At 39.7% G+C, this 19,540-nt stretch overlaps 1 protein-coding gene and 1 long non-coding RNA gene across 3 annotated transcripts in view; one reads left to right on the top strand and one right to left on the bottom strand.

Annotated features, from left to right (window-relative positions):
• CRYBG3 (crystallin beta-gamma domain containing 3) overlaps positions 1 to 19,540 on the bottom strand; it is a 114,926-nt gene that overhangs the window by 11,322 nt on the left and 84,064 nt on the right. The window contains exons 18-19 of the mRNA XM_060010509.1: positions 6,261 to 6,400; positions 3,109 to 3,232 (exon numbers count right to left, since the gene is read on the bottom strand). Of these exons, the coding sequence (XP_059866492.1) occupies positions 3,109 to 3,232; positions 6,261 to 6,400 (264 nt within the window). The remainder of the gene's footprint in view (positions 1 to 3,108; positions 3,233 to 6,260; positions 6,401 to 19,540) is intronic.
• On the top strand, positions 1,945 to 17,854 carry LOC132424641 (uncharacterized). 2 transcript variants are annotated; one of them, XR_009519232.1, is made up of 3 exons: positions 1,945 to 2,013; positions 5,687 to 5,770; positions 17,465 to 17,854. It is a non-coding gene; the product is annotated as an uncharacterized lncRNA (long non-coding RNA). The 2 variants fall into 2 exon arrangements; XR_009519231.1 differs by lacking the exon at positions 1,945 to 2,013 and adding an exon at positions 3,763 to 3,850.

Genomic DNA, 19,540 nt, shown 5'->3' with positions numbered 1-19,540 from the left:
TGAATGGGGTATTAAAGTCCCCTACTATTATTGTGTTACTGTCAATTTCTTGTTTTATGTTTGTTAATATTTACCTCATATATTGAGGTGCTCCTATGTCGGGTGCATATATATTTACAATTGTTATGTCATCTTCTTGGATTGATCCCTTGATCATTATATAGTGTCCTTCTTTGTCTCTTGTAACAGTATTTTAAAGTCTTATTTTGTCTAATGTTAAGTATTGCTACTCTGGCTTTCTTTTGATTTCCACTTGCATGGAATACCGTTTTCCAAACCCTCACTTTTGGTCTGTATGTGTCTCTAGATCTAAAGTGAGTCTCTTGTAGACAGCATATATACAGGTCTTGTTTTTGTATCCATTCAGCCACTCTGTGTCTTTAGGTTGGAGCATTTAGTCTGTTTACATTTAAGGTAATTATCGATATGTATGTTCTTACTGCCATTTTGTTAACTGTTTTGGATTTGTTTTTATAGGCCCTTTTCTCCCCTTTTTTCTTCTTTTGTTCTCTACTAATGTGATTTGATGACTATCTTTAGTGTTATGTTTGCATCCCTTTTTGTGTGTATATCTGTTGTAGATTTTTGGTTTCTGGTTACCATTAGGTATTCATACAGCAGTCTCTATATATAAATGACTGTTTTAAGTTGCTGATCTCTTAATCTCAAATGCATTTTAACTAGCCTCTCTTTGTACTCTCCTCCCCTTATGATTACTGTTTTGATGTCATGTTTTACACCTAATTGTTTTGTGTATCCCTTAACTGCTTACTGTGGATAGAGATGGTTTTACTTTTGCTTTGTAACCTCCCTACTAGCTTTGTGTGGGGATGATTTCCTACCTTTACTGCTTGTTTGCCTTTACCGGTGAGCTTCTTCATTTCATAATTTTCTTGTTTCTTGTTGTGGCCTTTTCTTTTTTGCCTAGAGAAGTTCCTCTAACATTTGTTGTAAAGCTGGTTTGGTTGTGCTGAACTCTTTTTAGCTTTTGCTTGTCTGTAGAGATTTTGATTTCTCCATCAGATGTGAACAAGAACCTTGATGGGTGGAATATTCTTGCTTGTAGGTTTTTCCCTTTCATCACTTTAAATATATCATGCCACTCCCTTCTGGCCTGCAGTTTCTGCTGAAAAATCAGCTGATAGCTTTATGGGAGTTCCCTTGTATGTTATATGTTGCTTTTCCCTCACTGCTTTTAATATTCTCTCTATATCCTTAATTTTTGTCATTTTAATTACAATGTGTCTTGGTATGTTCCTCTTTGGGTTAATCCTGTATTGGACTCTCTGTGCTTCCTGGACTAGAGTGACTATTTCTTTCTCCAGGTTAGGGAAGTTTTCAGCTATTATGTCTCAGATATTTTCTCAGGCCCTTTCTCCTGCTCTTCTCCTTCTGGGACCCCTACAATGTAAATATTAGTGTGCTTGATGTTGTACCAGAGGGCTCTTATACTGTCCTCTTTTTTTTCTCTTTTCTTCTTTTGTTTAGTGTCAGTGATTTCCACTACTCTGTCTTCCAGCTCACTGATCCGTTTGCCACCTACCTCTTTGAGAGGCTCTCCAAGACCAGCAGGTAGGTCTGGCCCAGGTTCTTATCAAATTACTGCTTTTGCCCTGGGCATTGTGTATGAGATTTTGTTTGCACCGTTTAAGAGTGACATCTCTATTTTCCCCTGTCCTGTGGGGCTCCCGAAATTAAGCCCCACTGGCCTTCAAAGCCAAATGCTCTGGGGGATCGTCTTCCTGGTGCAGGACCCCCAGGCTGGTGAGCCCAATGTAGGGCTCAGAACCCTCACTCCTTTGGGAGAACTTCTGCAATATAATTATTCTCCAGGTTTTGGGTCACCCACTCAGGGGTATGTGATTTGATTATATTGCAAGTCTGTCCCTCCTACTCGTTGTGGTTCCTTCTATATGTCTTCAGTTATAGAATGTCTTTTCTGATAGGTTCCAGTCTTTTTCATCGATGGCTGTTCTGCAGATCGTTGTGATTTTGGTGTGCTTGTGAGAGGAGGTAAGCTCAGGGTCTTTCTAGTCTGCCATCTTGGCCCCTCCCCACTTTGCAGTTTATATTACTGCTTTGAGTTGGACATGTTTTTTACCCAACAAAAATGTAAGCTCCAAGAAGGCCAAAATCATGTCTACCCTTATACATCTTCCATAATTTTTCTGCATAATGTCAAACATTCACTTATCCATTTATACATTCATTCCTTCATTAAACAGATAGTCCCTGAGTTCCTACAATGTGCCAGACATTGTGACAGGGTAGAGTATGCACAGCCCCTGCCTTCACAGGGCTTCTAGCAGAGTGAGAAAGCACCCAGTCCAACAACAACTATGTCATGACAAACGGCAGGCAGTGTCTTGTAGAAAAAGAACCAGGTCTTTAAGGATGTAGTTTGGTTTTAGAGAGAGAGTGAAACAGGCTTCCCGGAGGACCTGAAACTACAGATGAACTTAGAAGGAGAAGTAAGAACTAGCCTGGCAAAGAATGGGGGGAGAAACTTCTAGACAGAGGGCAGAGCCTGTGTTAAGCGTGGGAAAACACTCTGTGTGCTGGTGCATGTGACAGCCATGCGTGTGAGTGGGAGATGATGAGAGATGAGGCTGGAGAAGCCAGGGGGAGCCAGATCACATAGGACACGTTGAAGAGATTAGACTATATCCGAAGTACAGTGGGAAGCTTTTGAATAGAAGACTGACAAGCAGTAGGTGTGCAATAAATACTATGTTAATTAAATTGCCAGGATCCATCCTGAGTATTACATAAGTGGGGGGAAAAAGCCAAGTACTTAGGAAGTAAAACTAGTGCACTCTCAGAGTTCATTCTTCTTTCCACTGCTTGCCACAGAGCTTATGATACTTATTTTCCCACGAAAAGGCAACAAGGTCAATAGGACTCTGGACTCAAAGCTAAAACCCAGTGCTGACCTTAGGTACAATTTTATGAATTAGTTAAAATCTATAAAATCCCCATCCTAATCAGATCCTCCTATAACATAAATGGCAAACTAAATTAAACGGTCCATAGTTCAGATGCTGTGGGTTTTGACATTTCTACTAAGAAATGGAGCTATTTTGGATCGTATGGTTCTCTTCTCCTTACCTGCTTCATAGGACGGAGGGAACCAATTGTTTTCCATCCACTGAATGCTGTCCAATTTGGGATCTCATTAGGCTTGAGTAGGATTTGTCTTCCTAAGAAATTGGATCCTTCATAAGCTATCCACCTATACGAGAAGAGGAAAGGAAACAAAATGGGATGCTTAAAACAGAAAGCAATCTCTTAACAAAAATACCTCTTACTATACCATATAGGGTTCCTTCTTTAAAACCTCCAGGTTTGTAGACTGTTTTTAAGAAAAAACATTGTGCAATTGTATATTTTAACGGAAAAAGCAGGGAGGACTAGGAGAAAGCCCACTGGACTGTGGCTTAGAAGATTTAGATTCATCAGGAATCTGGTTTTCTTATGTCCAAAACAAGGTTCCCTCCAGCTTTAGAATTCTTTGTTCCTTTGATGATACCAAGTTATTTTCCTAACATTTTAACATTCAGAGATAGACCGTAATTCCTCCCTACTCACCCAGTTAAAAACCACCTGTTTCCTCTCCACTCTTAGGCTCACTGTCCCACATCCTTCACAGCCTCTCTGGACAGCTCCGGTGACCTCTGCAGACACACCTCCTTCCACAACAACTCCCAGCAAGGGCTACTTAAAATTATCCACAGAAATCTGGTCTGAACCCTTACTTCAAGGTCTAGCTCCTTTGCAAATACTTCTCAGTACCCCAGGGGCCTTCAAATCGGGCCAAGTTACAGGGTGTCAAAGTGTGCAGGGCCTCAAGGTGAGTGTCTGGAGCCTGGAGACTCATTCAGTGGCACACAGTCACGCCCATTCCTTTCCAGATTGGCCTCGGCTGCTTCAGCACCACAATGGCAGGTTGAATGCTTGTGACAGAGTCAGGATAGCCAACAAACTGAAAAGACCACCTGGCCCCTACTGAAAAGGTTTGCTGAGCCCTGCTTGAGGTGGTTATCAAACTAAGGAGAATAAGCTGGGACTGCCAGGAGGATCTGAAATTCTCAGCAGGACTCCAGGTCATGGCATATGGTGCTTTCAGAAAGTAGGCATGAAGACGAGGTGGCTGCCTTGCTTGGTTCAGACGAAGCCTCCTGCTCTCCACAGCCAAGATCAGGCTTGGCTAAATTATGAATGGATGAACAAGGCATATGACCTTCCCTCTACCCCTTCTTGCCAACACAATCTAAATAAACCATCAGGTTGGTGCAGAGTCAGGACAGCATGACCATGGAGGGGCTGAGCTACCTCTCCAGCTTTGCAGGTTCTTTTTAGACAGGCAGGAATGTCTCAGTTATAAAACCTAGGCAAGGTTTCAATAAACTATACCTCATTATATATTAATCTAATGAATTTCACAGTTGAAAAGCATTAACTTGGCCCCCATTACCACCACAGATCAGAGATGTGGCATAATACAGGGATTAAACAGAACAAAACAAAACTTGTCACTGAGGGCAGCTGGCTGTGCATTAAGTGGCATTCTGGGAGCCATCTGTGGCCTAGGAAAACCTTCAGACAGCCTTCACTAGTCCTTACTCCATGTACCAATTCTCTGTCAGAGAATCCAGAACAGTGAGAGGAGGTACATAATAAACTAAAGAGAAGCAATAAGAATGTTACGGTAAAATGGCAGCAGTTTTCTACAAAAGAGTGAAATAAGCTCGTGAGAAATTTCCAGAAGTGAGTCAGTAACTATCGGTTCCACTTAGAAATGTAAAGAAAAGAAATGTATAAAAAAGCTGTAAGGGAGTTCCCTGGTGGTGCAGTGGTTAAGAATCCACCTGCCAATGCAGGGGACACGGGTTCGATCCCTGGGTCCAGGAAGATCCCACAACTACTGAGCCTGCACGCCGAGAGCCCATGCTCCGCAACAAGAGAAGCTACTGCAATGAGAAGCACGTGCACCGCAAGGAAGGGTGGCCCCCGCTCGCCACAGCTAGAAAAAGCCCACACGCAACAATGAAGACCCAACGCAGCCAAAAATAAATAAATTTATTATTAAAAAAACTGCTGTGAAAGTCCTAACTTTCACAGGGATGTAGAATTCAGTTCAGAGTTAGTTAAGTGGTAAAGGATATACTGGAATATAATATAGGGATTATTATGCTTAGAGAGAGTAAAGCAATTTATGTTTAATAAACGTCAAACCATGTGAAATGCTTTGCAGAAGAAAGTTTAAACTGCTGTACACGTGAATGATACAGAAACCACTTATTATAATAGTTAACTCAGTTTTCAAATCAACTTATAGTCTCAGCTTTGTCTTTCATTATCCCCAAGATAGTTTAACAAGGAGAGTTGATTATCACACAATTTCAAAGTCATAAGACATAAAAAATAGGCATCTTTATATTAATCACTGAGAGCAATGTGTGTTCTTTCAGATGACTTTTGGTACCTAAACACCAAAGGTACAGGAGGAGGGGCAGGCTGACAGCCACTCTCAGAAACGGCCTGAGATGTAGATTTTCTAGGAAGCATTAGAGCTTCAACTTCAGGGCCCCTCCCTTGCAGGCCACTTACCATTTCTGTTCTGAATAAATTTGCAAGTTCATACCTAATGAAGTTCATACCCATCATTTTTTATTTCTTTTCTTAGAGTCATCTCCCTAGATTGTAAAAGTGCAGGCCCTGCAAGACCTGGATCCACCCTGACTGACATCCTGAATGAACAGCAACGCTGGTAGGTGGGCTGGGTCAGCCAGGACATCCAGCCTGAAAATAACTGCCTTGGAGCAAACAGCTCTAGAATAAACAAGATGTCAAATCAAAATACAAAAAAACCCTATTAGTTTTAGTCACTTGTCATAAGCAGGCAATGGTCTCAACCAGTCAAAGCGGCTGGTTTAATTAAGTTTCTTCTGAAAGGAAAGTGGGCTCAAATTGCTACGGTCATCTGGTCCACCTTCTCTAGGACACATGTTCTGAACACGTGGCAGCCCTTCTCTCGCAGCAGGCTCTTCTCCCAGACCACTGCCTGCTACTTCATACTGGACACAGTCCACTGTCTTCTCTTATTTGAGAGAAACTACTATTATTACATGGAGAGAGAAAAGAAGGAGTAAGAGTACCATCAGACCAAGTAACAGCAGCTGTGGGGGAATAAAAAGCAACCGTGCAACTCTGTCCTACAAGAGTGACTGAAGCAGGCCAGGCCCTTGTCCCATACTTACAGTCCACTTTTTACCCACACAGACTGGGTGTAGAAGTGCAGGTCCTTGTTCAGAACAGAGTTCACAGCCTCTTCTAGATGTAACTCTCTCCCCTCACAATGTTCCAGAGCAAAAAGGCTAATGGAGGGTTCTTCGAAAACCTAACAGCACAGAAAAGAGAAAACATCACCATACACAGTGGCCACACCTCAGTGACATCCCATTTAGAACGCAGGGTACCCTGATCCACGGTTTCATATGCAGTTTACTGCTCTACCCTCTAATGGCCTTACAGTCAAAGCTGCAGTGGTGAGACTAGATTCCATAAATAATTTTTATTCAATTTTTTTGTAAATAATTGAAGCTTGAAAAAAGGAGTCTCGCTGTCATAATAAAAATGGAGACCTGGTTCCAATCACATATTAAGGTCTGGTTGTGCTGTAATACAGACCGCATTTTTGGTCCTGCCAATGCTTTTAGCTGGCCATAGAATAAACATAGAATGGAACAGAACTCGCATTTCCCAGGAGGTCACAGGAGCAGTCACTGAGAATACAAGACTTCTTGGCTCTAGGCTCTTAAGTATTCCCCCAACCCTCACGTCAGACAAGAATAGAATCAACTTTGCTCTTTCTCATTCATTGGTATATACAAGACACCATGTTAGGCAACTTCTGGGGGATGAGAAATCAAAACAAGTCACCATCCTTATGTCTGGGGCATTACTAACTAGAAGCTAAACTAGAAGAATTGCACGGATATCGGCATGTAATCCAGGGCAGAGAAGGATATGCCCTATGAAAGTACCCAGGGGAAGCCCAGACTCTTTCTAGCAGAAGGGTGCAGGAATCAAGGAAGCTTCACAGACACGGTGGTGTAGGAGCTCAGTCTCCAAAGATGCCACGGATCTGGAGAGGCCTACAGAGAATAAAGGGAAGGCACTCTGTGCAAAGAAGGGAGACAGAAAGGCACGGGCCACGTTAGGGAAACAGCAGGTAGACGTATGTAGCTAGAACACAGAGTCCAACAAGAAACAGTGCCGAGCGCTCCCACTGTTTGCTACTGTGTATTGAGTTGCCTGCTTCTCCTTTACACTGACAGGGCAGAGACAGATGTACTGCCAACAGGGAGTCCTTGAAGGCTTTTGGGCAGAGGAGTAGGAAGGGGCTGAACTATGTGTAAGTTGGTACATGAGAAGCAGAGCACTGGGGACAGGGACTGTGGACGTTCAGAGAACAGTAAATAAACAGTCCAACGACCAGCTCTCACAAGTGACCTGTAGATACACTTGCATAAGAGCAAAATGACTTATCAAAGTGTTATTCCTGGCAGCAGTGTTTGGAATAGCAAAGGATGGAGAATGACTTAAATGTCCATCAAGTGGGCACGGGTTAAGTAAATTGTGGAGGAATTCTATACAGCTGTACAAAAGAATGAGATTGTTACGAAAGATCTCTAAGATATGTTCTTTCGTGGCAAAGACAAAGAGTAGTGCAGAAGAGCACATTTCTTATGCTGCCATTTGTGTAGAGAAGGGAAAATTTATGTACACACACATATAACATGTGCTTTATATGCATTAAAATTTTCCTTAAAAAAATCAATATAAAACTACTCCATGGCGAATATGTCTGTCAGGAAACTAGGATCTGAGAAGATAAAAGGCCCAAGTGGGAGCCAAGTTTTTCCCTGCATGCCTTTTGGTTCCTTTTGGATTTTTGAACCATGGAAATATTTATTCAAAAATTTAAATTGGTAATTATTATGCCTATGTTTGCATGTAAATGTGTTTGCACATATTTTTCTTTAAATGGACTTCAGAAAACTTATCTGGCAACAACATGAGTGAAGAAAAGAAAGAATGCAAGTATCAGTACAGGGGAAGAATCCCCCAGGCCAAAGAAGAAGAGTCAGACCTAAAACAGGAGGTGGTGGTGGTGGGGGGGGTGTTGGAAGGTTAGGATTGGCGAATAAGGGATGGCCAGAAAAACTATCGCAGTGATGAGAGAGACCAAGTGAGACAAACAGATGGAATGAGAAAGTGAGAAAAAACATGTGCGAGAGTGGGGCTGGGGGCACGGTGGTACAGAGTCAACCCGTGAACAACAAGGGTTTGAACTGCACAGATCCAATTGTACAGGGATTTTTTTCAATAAATACATCCTACACAGTCTGAGGGTGGTTGAATCCTTGGATGTGGAACCTCGGAAATGGAGGGCCACCAGTAAAGGCACACGCTGATTTTCAAATGTGCGGAGGGTCGGCACCCCTAACCCCCATGTTGTTCAAGAGTCAACACTAATTATAAGAAAATCTGGAGAGGAAATACGCCCCGCAGCTGAGAACTTATATTGAGAACTGGAGGTTTGAAGGTTGAGATAGAGACAGAATAATCCTAGCAGAAATGTCCAATGAACACTGGACCTTCTGATCTGGAGTTCAGGGAGAAGATCGAATGTAGGGATGATAATCTGGGAACTCTCAGAATCTGGGTAATAACTGGAGCCAGTTATGGGTAAGAAAATGGAAATGACAGGAGGACAGAACTGTGCTGACAAACGAAGCGGGTGGTGATCAAAGGCAGGCCTGTGGAGGTGACTGAACTAGGAGAGAGGAGACCAAAGAGGACATATCACAGAAGTAAAGGAGAAAGAAAATTATAAGGAAGAGTTGGCCACAGTATCAAATACTTTTGCGATTTCAAGGAAGAGGGTGACTGCGATGAGGCTGATTGGGTTTGGCGACCAGGGGGCAGCTGGTAACCAATGAGAGAGCTCACTGAGCCACATGCAGGAGATGAGGGGCAGAATCTAGGCTGAAAGGGCTGAGGAATAAGCGGGAAGAGATTGTAGACGGCATACAGGTTATTTTTTAGAGAAGTTTGGTAAAGAGGAGGGAAATCGGCGGCTGGTCCACGTGGCAGGCACGGTGGAAGGTGGCAGCATAACGGGAAGAACCTGAATGATGCAAGACAAGAGGGGTGGTTCTAGGGAAGAAGGCGGAGGTCCAATCCACTGTCCCATCAGTGCAGAACCCCTGACTGGAATCAGTCCATGAGGAAAGGATTGCTTTGAAAAGGATGAAATATGCTACCTTTGAAATACAAGGAAAGATAGAGAAAGAATACCGAGAAATTTCCAGGTTTCTAAAATAGGTAAAACGTGTTGTAATTTTCTCTTTATGTTATGTGGCAAAGGTTGCCTGTGGATCAAGGAAGGTGTGAAGCACTGTCCAACGGAACTTTCTGCAGCGACAGCAATATTGTATATCCGTATCTTCAGTATGGTAGCTCCTAGCCGTACATGGCCATTGAGCATTTGAAATGTGGCTCGTGTGACCAAAGTGAATTTGTTTTATCTAATTTTAATTAAAAAAACTACATGTGGCTAGTGCTATGGTATCAGATAGTGCAGACTGAGGGGTTAGAGGATGCTGGAAAAGAAGGTAAGCGTCACTGTGTGCAGTGAGACAGTAAGCTAAGCATAAAAAGACTGCCCGGGAGCACTGATTTTCCTTCAGTAAACAACATAAACTGGGTCAGGAATGGAAATTCCTCTCAAGTCACTGAGGTTCCTGAGTGACTGCAGACCAGATCAGGCTCCTCTTCTGCTATCTGCAAAATAAAAACTGGAAGCATGCCAACAATTTATAGAAGAAGTGTCCTTATAGGAGGGTCGAGAACAGTAGTAGTTTAGAAATGCAGCCAATAGCAGCCTTTAAATTACCCACTAAAACTGGTGACCGAAAATTAGTGGACAGTCAAAATCCACAGATAAGCCCCTGACTTTATTGCTGGACTTTTCCCAACATTCTCACCCTTAAGCTAATGAAGAAACATTTCAGCTTACCTCTACTTGTTGAGTTGCTAATTAGTAAGGAAGGGCAGACAGGCAAGGAGCCTGGACTGGGCTCGTGATCGACCACCAGCAACACTCTCCCCAGTAAAGAGTTTGCTGTGGTAAGAGTGGCACTTACATTACAGGCATTTAACGCTGACATGAGGTAACTCTTTTATATTCCACAGGGAAAAATTAAAATCTTATGTGAGGATATAACTTAAATGCTAAGTGATATTCTAAGAAAATAGGTCCTGTGTACATTTTTCACCTTCCTTTTGTGGAATGTCCACAAAGGTGTTTTTTATTTTTTTCAAAGGCATTTTTTAAAAGACTACCATTATCACTCACATCGCATCAAATTCACTCCCCATTTCAAAGACAATCTAGCAATTCTGGACCTAGAAATTTATCTTACGATAACAATGCAAAATCTGATGGAGGGGATCTCAAAAATTGTTTTAAAAATGATCATGCAGGAAGATTGAGAAAAAAATTGCAGAAAATGACTGAAGATATTTTTACAAGTTTACATAAATCAGTAAGGATCCTCTAAGAGACCCAGTACCTAAATGGGCAAAGAACACAAACCAACAGCATTAACCAAGTAGGAAACATGACTAACAGGGATGGACAAACCTCCCTCCTTTCCATTAACAACAACGAGATATCATCATGTGGTCCCATCTATCAAACTTTTCATTTGTGAACAACTATTGTTTCTAAGCTTAAAGTCATTCCGTCTTTAGAGGTTTGAGATATATATTTAACTTGACTTTTCTCTATTTAAATTATTTTTACTTAAATGGTCTTAATTTATAAATACACAGTTGATCCTTGAACATGGGTTTGAACTGTGCAGATCCACCCGAACGTGGATTTTTCCCCAATAAATTTAGTATCTGTATTTTCATTTTACAGTTCTTTAAATTAACTAAGTGTTGGGGAAAGTTTGTGTTCATTAGAGATCACAATATATGGAATCAAAGGAACTGGGTTCGAGTCCTGATTCTATCCAAATTGTTTCACCTTCCTGCCCTTGGGTGAGGCATTTATCAATTCCTTTGTCTTGAGGCAGAAATAGCAGTACGTAGATTTTCCACTGCCTATGGGGGTGGAGACAGGGGGGTTAGCACCCCTAAACCCCTGTGTTGTTCAATGGTCAACTGTACTTAAATTCATAAATGTACTCGATTTATAAATGTACCTAAAGGTTAGGAAGGCAATCATTCAGAAATAAAGAGCACTGAAGAACTATGTTAAAATCTTATTTTTCTGATACATTTTCCAAATATGAAAGTAGGAAGAGTATATATACACTATTAACAGTCTTTAAAACTGAAGATGACAGAGTAATCTGAACTTTCCAAGGACAACAGAAGCCACCAGAACTTAATTACAATTTGAGCTCTGCAAATCTCTCGGCCTCAGTCCATGCTAACTTAGAAGACAGCCAACCATTTGGGGCCACAGGCTCTTCTTAGGTGTCAGCAGCAACAGGACATTCCTGCTGGGTGAAGTCTAAGCCATGCAAAGAGGATACAGCCTCTAAAAGGAGGCTGTGGTTAAGAAAGGAAAAGAATACTTAAACTGTATAAATGAAAAGAAAACTTATCACTCCATCAACGAAAATAATATTTTAAATGACAGTAATAGTAAGAACTAACATACATGACACTTAATATGTGCTGGGCATCATATATACATACATACACACAAACTATATAGAAGGGATTGTGAATGGATGGATATATATATGTATATATACATGTGTGTATATATACATATACATATATCCCGATTTTTTTAACCGAATTCATTTGGCAACAAAATCTGATCTGAATAAGTAGAAAACTATTTATAATATTTATCCAACTTGTGTAGCCATGATTATATTTTGCTACAGCAACAGAAATGTGTTTAATTATGGGGTGTTGCCCAGAACCTTTCTGGGGTTATTGTCTTATATGCTATCTATGAACCATATTACTGTTTAAAATATGAAAAATTCCAAATCCCAAAATACATTCATGTTAGGAATTGTAGAACTGTGTTCACTCCTTTAATCCATGCAACTTTCCTTTGACATGGGTACCATTATTATCCCCACTTTACAGATGAAGAATGAAGGCACAGGTCACACACAGTAAATAAAAGAGCTGGCATTTGAAACCAGACAGAATGGCCTCAGAGGCTGTGTTCTTAACCCCTCCACTATAGTTCTAAAATGTTCTAAGTAATTTTATCATGTAGAATATTTTTGATTGGCATGTGTGACATTATCTGAAGCAGTTGACTTCATGTTGCTCATCTGGGTAATATCTATGACCCCATTCTTACCTATCCCATCAACTTAGCAAGTGTGTCCACCATCTAAATTTGAAGCTCTGAGACCTGGGTACAGGTACTCTGCTAGAAGGATCACATTTATATCAACACATCTTCAATATATATTGGATAAAATGTTTAAATCTAACTACTAATTTTTGACATTTCTTAAAACTATACAGACTTGAATATGAACTTGAACAGTATTTAACAATGGGGGTGAATTAGTTTCCCTAATCACCAATTGCATGAGTTTGCAAGATGGTAAAGAGAATATATGTACTTTAGATATTTTTTTCATTATTTTTTTTATCCATACAGCAAGTCTTTGAGGTGGAATGAAGTCTGTCAAATGGTCTTTTCCTAATTTTAAAGACGAAGCAAATATTGAATTATATTGGTTAGCTCAGTGTCAACATGAGACCAAGACTTCAATCTTTCACTCCAGGGAGTACATAAACTATAACTTGAAAGCACATAGTCAAAAGATTTTTGAAATGGAAATATGTTTGGGTCCTAGAAGCATGGTTTGTGTAATCACACAGAATATCTCTAGTTAGAGTCTGTGTTAGACTAAAAGCGGGGAGTTGGCGGGGGTGGAAGAGAGACCTCTGACAAAAACATAATGAAAGGGAACATCCCGTTCAAAGACCACATTTATTGGAGAAAAAGAGGCCATTCTGGAAGTGAGAACAGAGGTGAAAACTACTTGGAAAGTTTACTGACTATTAATACTAAAAACAAAGCATCTGATAAAATTTTGCCTTACTTCTCATTGCTTAGAAGAAAGCAGAAATTATTCAATTTAGCAAACATTTCTGAATTTTTCTTGCACGCCAGATAATTTGCCAAGTGCCTGGGATACTTAAACAAGTTCAAACGCTGAGATGGAAGGAAGCTCTTGAGCTCTGACCTCTAACAGGAAGTGTCCAAAACTTCCTTTCATGGTATACAAAGCCCTTCACGTTCTGATCTCCAAAGGGCTTTGCAGCCTCATCTGTCAGAGTAACAAAGTTACTATCATCTCTATTGCTTTTCAGCACTTTACAGCCTTATCTGCCTTAACCAGATCTTCACTCTTCCAGGTATTTCCAGTTGCCAAGTCCAGGGGAATTCTTTTGTCCCATATCATCTGTCTCTGACATTTCCACCTTCCACTTTTTCCTGGCTCTTTCCCTTTGGGCAATAAACATGCTCATTTATTTACATACAAAAAAAAAAAAAAAAAACATACAGACCTGTACATTAGCATTGTATAGTTCTTTGAGTTTCAAATCACTGCTTGTATGGAAAAGGTGTTGATATTACCTTAGGATAATGTTAGTTGGTTAGACTCTAAATATAACATGTTCTTTTATTTTAAAAATATCTAGCAAACAGCCACTAAGAACAGCCGTATCTGTACAGCCCAACAATATCACTTCACCCTAATCTTTGCCAAGTGAACCATGGCTAAAAAACTAAGAACAACTAGACTGAATTCAAGGAAAGTAACCATAATGTGCACCTCAAATACCATTCCAATCCAGAGAAATACCAAACAGTGTGCTGGCAAAAACGTATCTGCAGTGATGAAAATCTAATAGAAGGCTCATAAATCTCTAATGAGACTCTAATCTGGAATCTTCTAAGTTTGGCCCATTTAAAACAAAATCACATAAATACTTTCAGTCTTATCAAATCTTGATGTTGCACAACAAATATGAATTCTTGTCTATGAGCTATTATAATATTATTGAGTGTTTTCATGTGCTAAAGGCTTCATATGCACTAGCTCATATAATCCTCATTTTATTCGATGAGAAAGTTGAGGCATAGAGTGGTCAGAAACATGCCCAGGGTCACTCAGCTAACAAGCAATGGTCTGTCAGACTCTCAAACCAAACTCTTCTCCAGTGAACTATAATGCCCCTCATAAGAGCCTCTTTCACTTGGCTTAGAAAATCAGTTTCATCACAGGCCTACCTTTCTAACTGGTCTTCTTCCTTTAAAAAAAAAGTTATCATACATTTCAAAAAAGAATAAATAATATCTAGACGATCATGTATCCAGCACCCAGAAGTAATACATTTGAATTTTACTATATTTATATCAAACTGTATAAACAAGTAAAATCATAACATGTACAGATGAATTTTAATTTTCCCCCCCTCCCTAGAAGTAACCACTATGATGAAGTTGTGAATCTTTATACATCCTTTGTTTTTAAATTTCACAGAAATATATCTTACTGTAACATCCTTAGTAACACATGAACCTCAGTTAATATATTTCCTTTTATGATTGTGCTGTACTATAGTTTGTTTCATCCATCAATGCTGCAACAAACATCCTTATTTTTCCCTCATAGCAACTGATACTCCTTCCACTAGCTTTGTACGAATAATCCCACTTCTCTGCCACTAGACTAAACTTTGGTGTTGTCAGATCTTCCAATGTTTGTATCTAAAGTAAGGTAATGCTACCTAATTACTATTTTATTGATAATTTGCATTTACTGGATCACTAGTGAGGTTTAACATCCTTTGTATGTTCTTAGCCATTTTCTCACATTTATGAACTGGCTATTCATAGTCTCTGCTGATTTTTAAAATAGGTTTTTCTTTTTTTTTTTCAATTGATTTGAAAGAGTTCTTTTTATATTCTATACATTAAACCTTTGTAGCTTATAAGGGCTGAAAATATATTCTCTAGTCTGTGGCTTGCTGTGGTAGGCTCAATAATTAATGTTCCCCCACCACCATCCAAAAAGAGGTCTGCATCCTAATCCTGGAACCTATGAATATGTTAGCTGATATAGTGGAAGGGACTTTGCAAATGTGATTAAGAGTTAAGAATCTAGGGCTTCTCTGGTGGTGCAGTGGTTGGGAGTCCGCCTGCTGATGCAGGTGACACGGGTTCGTGCCCCGGTCCAGGAAGATCCCACGTGCTGCGGAGCGGCTGGGCCCGTGAGCCATGGCCGCCGGGCCTGCGCGTCCGGAGCCTGTGCTCCGCAACGGGAGAGGCCGCAGCGGTGACAGGCCTGCGTATCGCACAAAAAAAAAAAAAAAAGAGTGAAGAATCTAGAGATGGGGATATTTGTCTGGATTATCCAGATAGACCTAATATAATCACATAGGTCCTTATAAGAGGGTCAGAGACAGAGGATAGAGAACAGAAATTGAAGTGATAAACTTTGAAGATGGAAGAGGGCCATGAGCCAAGGAATGCTGGGCACCTCTAGAAGCTGGAAAAGTTAAAGAATCAGATTCGCCCCTAGTGTCTCCCAGAAGGTATGCAGTCTTGCCGACCCCGTAATTTTACCCCAGTAAGACCTATTTTAGACTTCTGACCTCCAGAAATGTAAGATCATTTCTGTTGTTTTCAGCACTAATTTTTTTTTTTTTTTTTGCGGTACACGGGCCTCTCACTGTTGTGGAGGACAGTAAGTTTAGTGAGCACTCGTCATCTCATATAGATACAAAATGAAATGGGAAAAAATTGTTTTCCTTGTGATGAGAACTCTTAGGATTTACTTTCTTAACAACTTTCATATATAACATATAGCAGTGTTAATTCTATTTATCATATTACAAGTTACATCTTTAGTATTTATTTATCTTATAACTAGAAGTCTGCATCTTTTGACTAACTGCCATCCAGTTCCCCCTCCGCCACCCCTCACCCCGTTAACCACAAATCTGACCTCTTTTTTTTTTGACCTCTTTTTCTATGAGTTCGTTTGTCTGTTTGTTTTTGAAGTATAATTGACCTACAACACCGTGTTAGTTCCTGGTGCACAATACAGTAGTTCAATATTTCTATACATTTCAAAACAATCACCGTGAAGTCGAGTTGTCATCTGTCACCTTACAAAGATATTACGTAATTACTAACTATATGCCCGGCACTGTACATTTCATTCAGGTTTGTTTTTCACATTTAGGTTGCCATTAATCCATCTGGAGTTTATTTTTGGTGTTTGGAATAAAGCAAGATTCAAATGGTATCTTTTTCCATGTAAAGGGCCAACTGTCTTTCATAATAGTCCCACTGAAATGCTATTTCTGTCACCTTCCAAATTCCATTATTCATGAAGGTCAGTTTCTATGCTCTCCTATCCCACTCTTCTATTGGTCTCTCCTTGTACCAATACTCACTACCTTAATTATTACTGATGAATAATGCAATATCTGTATTTGGTAGGATAAGTGATCCTGCCTATTGTTCTTAAAAATAATCTTGGCTAGTTTGAATCCCTATCTTTGCCAAATTAATTTTAGAAGGAGCTCATCATGTCTTACCACCACCCCTGCAAAAGACAAAAGATTCTGTAAGCATTCTGCCTGAAATTTTATTAATTTGGGGAAGACCAAAATATTTACAATATTGAGTCTTTTCATCTATAAAATCTCTCTCCATCTTTTATGTCCTTCAAGAAAGTTTTAACAATTTTCCTCATAAAGAACTTACTTGCATATGTTAGATTTATTTCTAAGTATCCTATATTTTAATTGCTATTTATCTTGTAATCGGCAACTTTTAAAGATTTCATATTAATCCTAATAACTTGTCTGTGGATATTCTTGACAATTTTGTTTCTTCCTTTATACCTTTTGTGGTTTTAATCTTATTAAAGTGCCTAGGACTCCAAAATAATGTTGAATAGAAGTGGTGATAGTAGAGACCATTGTCTTCTGCCTGAATTTAAAAGGAAATGCTTCAGGTATCTTACTTGGAAGTATGATGTTTACTGTAGGTTTTTGTTGGCCTTCATGTTCAAAATGTACACAGTTGTTACTGCTATTAACTATATATAAGTTCATCTGAAAATTTAAAAGTAACCAAACTCCCCTACACTTTATAAAGTCATTGCTTCCTTTCATCTGTGGCTGGATTTACAGTCATCTATTTATAGCTGTACCCCTCCCTTATTCATTACTCTTGCACAGAATGAATTATTGTCTTGCCAATTCTTATTCTACCTTTTAAGATCATTTATGTCATCACAGTCATAAATTTCATTTGAACTTTTTCTACAATCTCTTGTTACAATGTTTCTTTTGCTTTGCCTGCTTATAGCTACCAGGATTGGATTATACTTCAAAGGAGGCCAACTTTCATGCCAAGCCACCATGGAGACACTAAAGAAGTAATGAGAAGACTGCTGCTCCCATGGAAATGCAACAAAAGCAGGTTACCCCACACACGACTAGACCAATGCTTAAAAAACATTTTACTTAATGTTCCCAACTCACCTCTAGCCCCTCACCAACTGTTCTGGGGACTGTTATTTGGCAAAACTTTATTGAAAGCTAACATACCATCTTATTCCCTCAGACCATGTGAGGCCTAAGACTGGACACATTGCTTTTCATGTCCAATTAGAAATATGCCCAGGATACTTATTCTGTTGAAGTGTAAAGATGTAAAGATGTAAAGATGTAAAATACCTGTAAAAATACCTGTAAAAATACCTGTTCTAACAGTTTCTTTACAGGTGAGTTAACTGAGGTCAAAATAAATTAGGTGATTTGTACAAGGTCACACTAGTGAAAAGCAGAACTGTAAACCATGCTCGCAGCTCCTTTCGCTGTAAAATGACTGCAAATTATGCATCCATGGACCTCTAGAATGTAACATATGTCTGCACAGATAGAAATCAGCCTGGAGCAAACTGTCATTTGCAAGACATACTGATCTTGTATGAAGATGAAGTGTTAGGATTCCTCAATATTATACCATTATGACACTTTAGCACTAAAAGTCCCAGCATGTCTGGGAATGCCAACTACAAGCAACACCCTCATAATTCTGCAGTTTTAACTAATAAAAGCAAAAATAAAAAAATTTAGCTCATATAATATGTAAAGTTAACTCAGCTGGATGTAACATTTCCCACAATGAATCCAGAATCACACTGGATTGTGGCATAGGCAGTAGTATTAACCAATCTATAGAAAAAGGCGTATCAGTTCCTAAGTGGGAACACAGTAGGGGGACAGGGGCTGTGAAAGTAATCAGAGAAGCAGGATAGATACAGTGTGTCTAGAATTTTCCAAGGAACGGAGACACAGAATTTGGAGAATACAAACAACTGGGGAGGTGGGGTGGTGGAGTCTCTTTTGTGGGGAATATTAGCCTAGGTAAACTACTCATCTACCTAATTTTATCCAAATATTAAAATGTCTGATGACTAATTCCATTTCCTGCGTTCTTCCAGAGAGGCAGAAAAATACCCAGGACAGAATTCTCAAGTATTCTAGTTACTAGAATCCACCTCCTACAAAATTACCAGGTTGGCCTTCTGGTTCACCTATCAATCTCCTAGGTCTGATCAACTCAGGGTTTCAGGGCCACCAGGGTGAAGCATGGTTGACTTCACCAAGGAAATGTTACCTGTTGAGGCTGCCTCCTGGTCAGCTTGCAGATCTTTACTGGGATGCCCAATGTCACCTCATATTCCTTCCATTTCACCACCAAACCTACTGCCTAAACATGGCTTCAACAAAGACCTTTCAGAGATTCAAAACATACCTGGTAAAGGCATTAAGAAAACTTATATGCTCTCCTTACATAAACTGAATACACTCTTTAATCAGTTCTTGAAGTGAAAAGGCTATAGCTCTCAAATCCTTTCCAAGAGGCACCTTCATCTACACTGCCTGGATTCCACAGGACCAAACCAGGGACATGCAACTGCATAATTCAACTTATGTAGAGACGTTTCTTTTCTCTGTCTGTATTTTTACTCCTAATTTTAACTATTTATTTTTGACTTCATGAATGTGGAAGAAATGTAACTCCTCAAACAAAAATAGTAATACCATTCATTTGGAGCACCTAAGTATCTGTCTGCTAGTTTGACCTCTAAAAATTGCTAAAAAGTTCCCTTCCCAGTAAATGCAGACTACTTTCCCATGCCTTTTTCAGCCTTATCAATACTTGGAGAGACTGACCAAAACACATTCTTTTTTTTTTTTTTTAAATCCAGTTTTCCTCCAATAGACAGGAAGCATCGTAGCCACTTAGTCTTTCCAAGTTGGTGTCTAAAGGCCACTAAGAGAGACCGAGCCTCTATTTTTATTCTTGTTCCTCAGCCAAGACTCTATTTTTACCCTGATACCAAGAATACTCTCTCCAGGAATGCCTTGAAAT

This window comes from Delphinus delphis, chromosome 4 (genome assembly GCF_949987515.2).
Source record: "Delphinus delphis chromosome 4, mDelDel1.2, whole genome shotgun sequence".
Classification (NCBI taxonomy): Eukaryota; Metazoa; Chordata; class Mammalia; order Artiodactyla; family Delphinidae; genus Delphinus; species Delphinus delphis.
The sequence above is the reverse complement of the archived record's forward strand: the minus strand, read 5'-3'. Positions and strand labels throughout refer to the sequence as shown.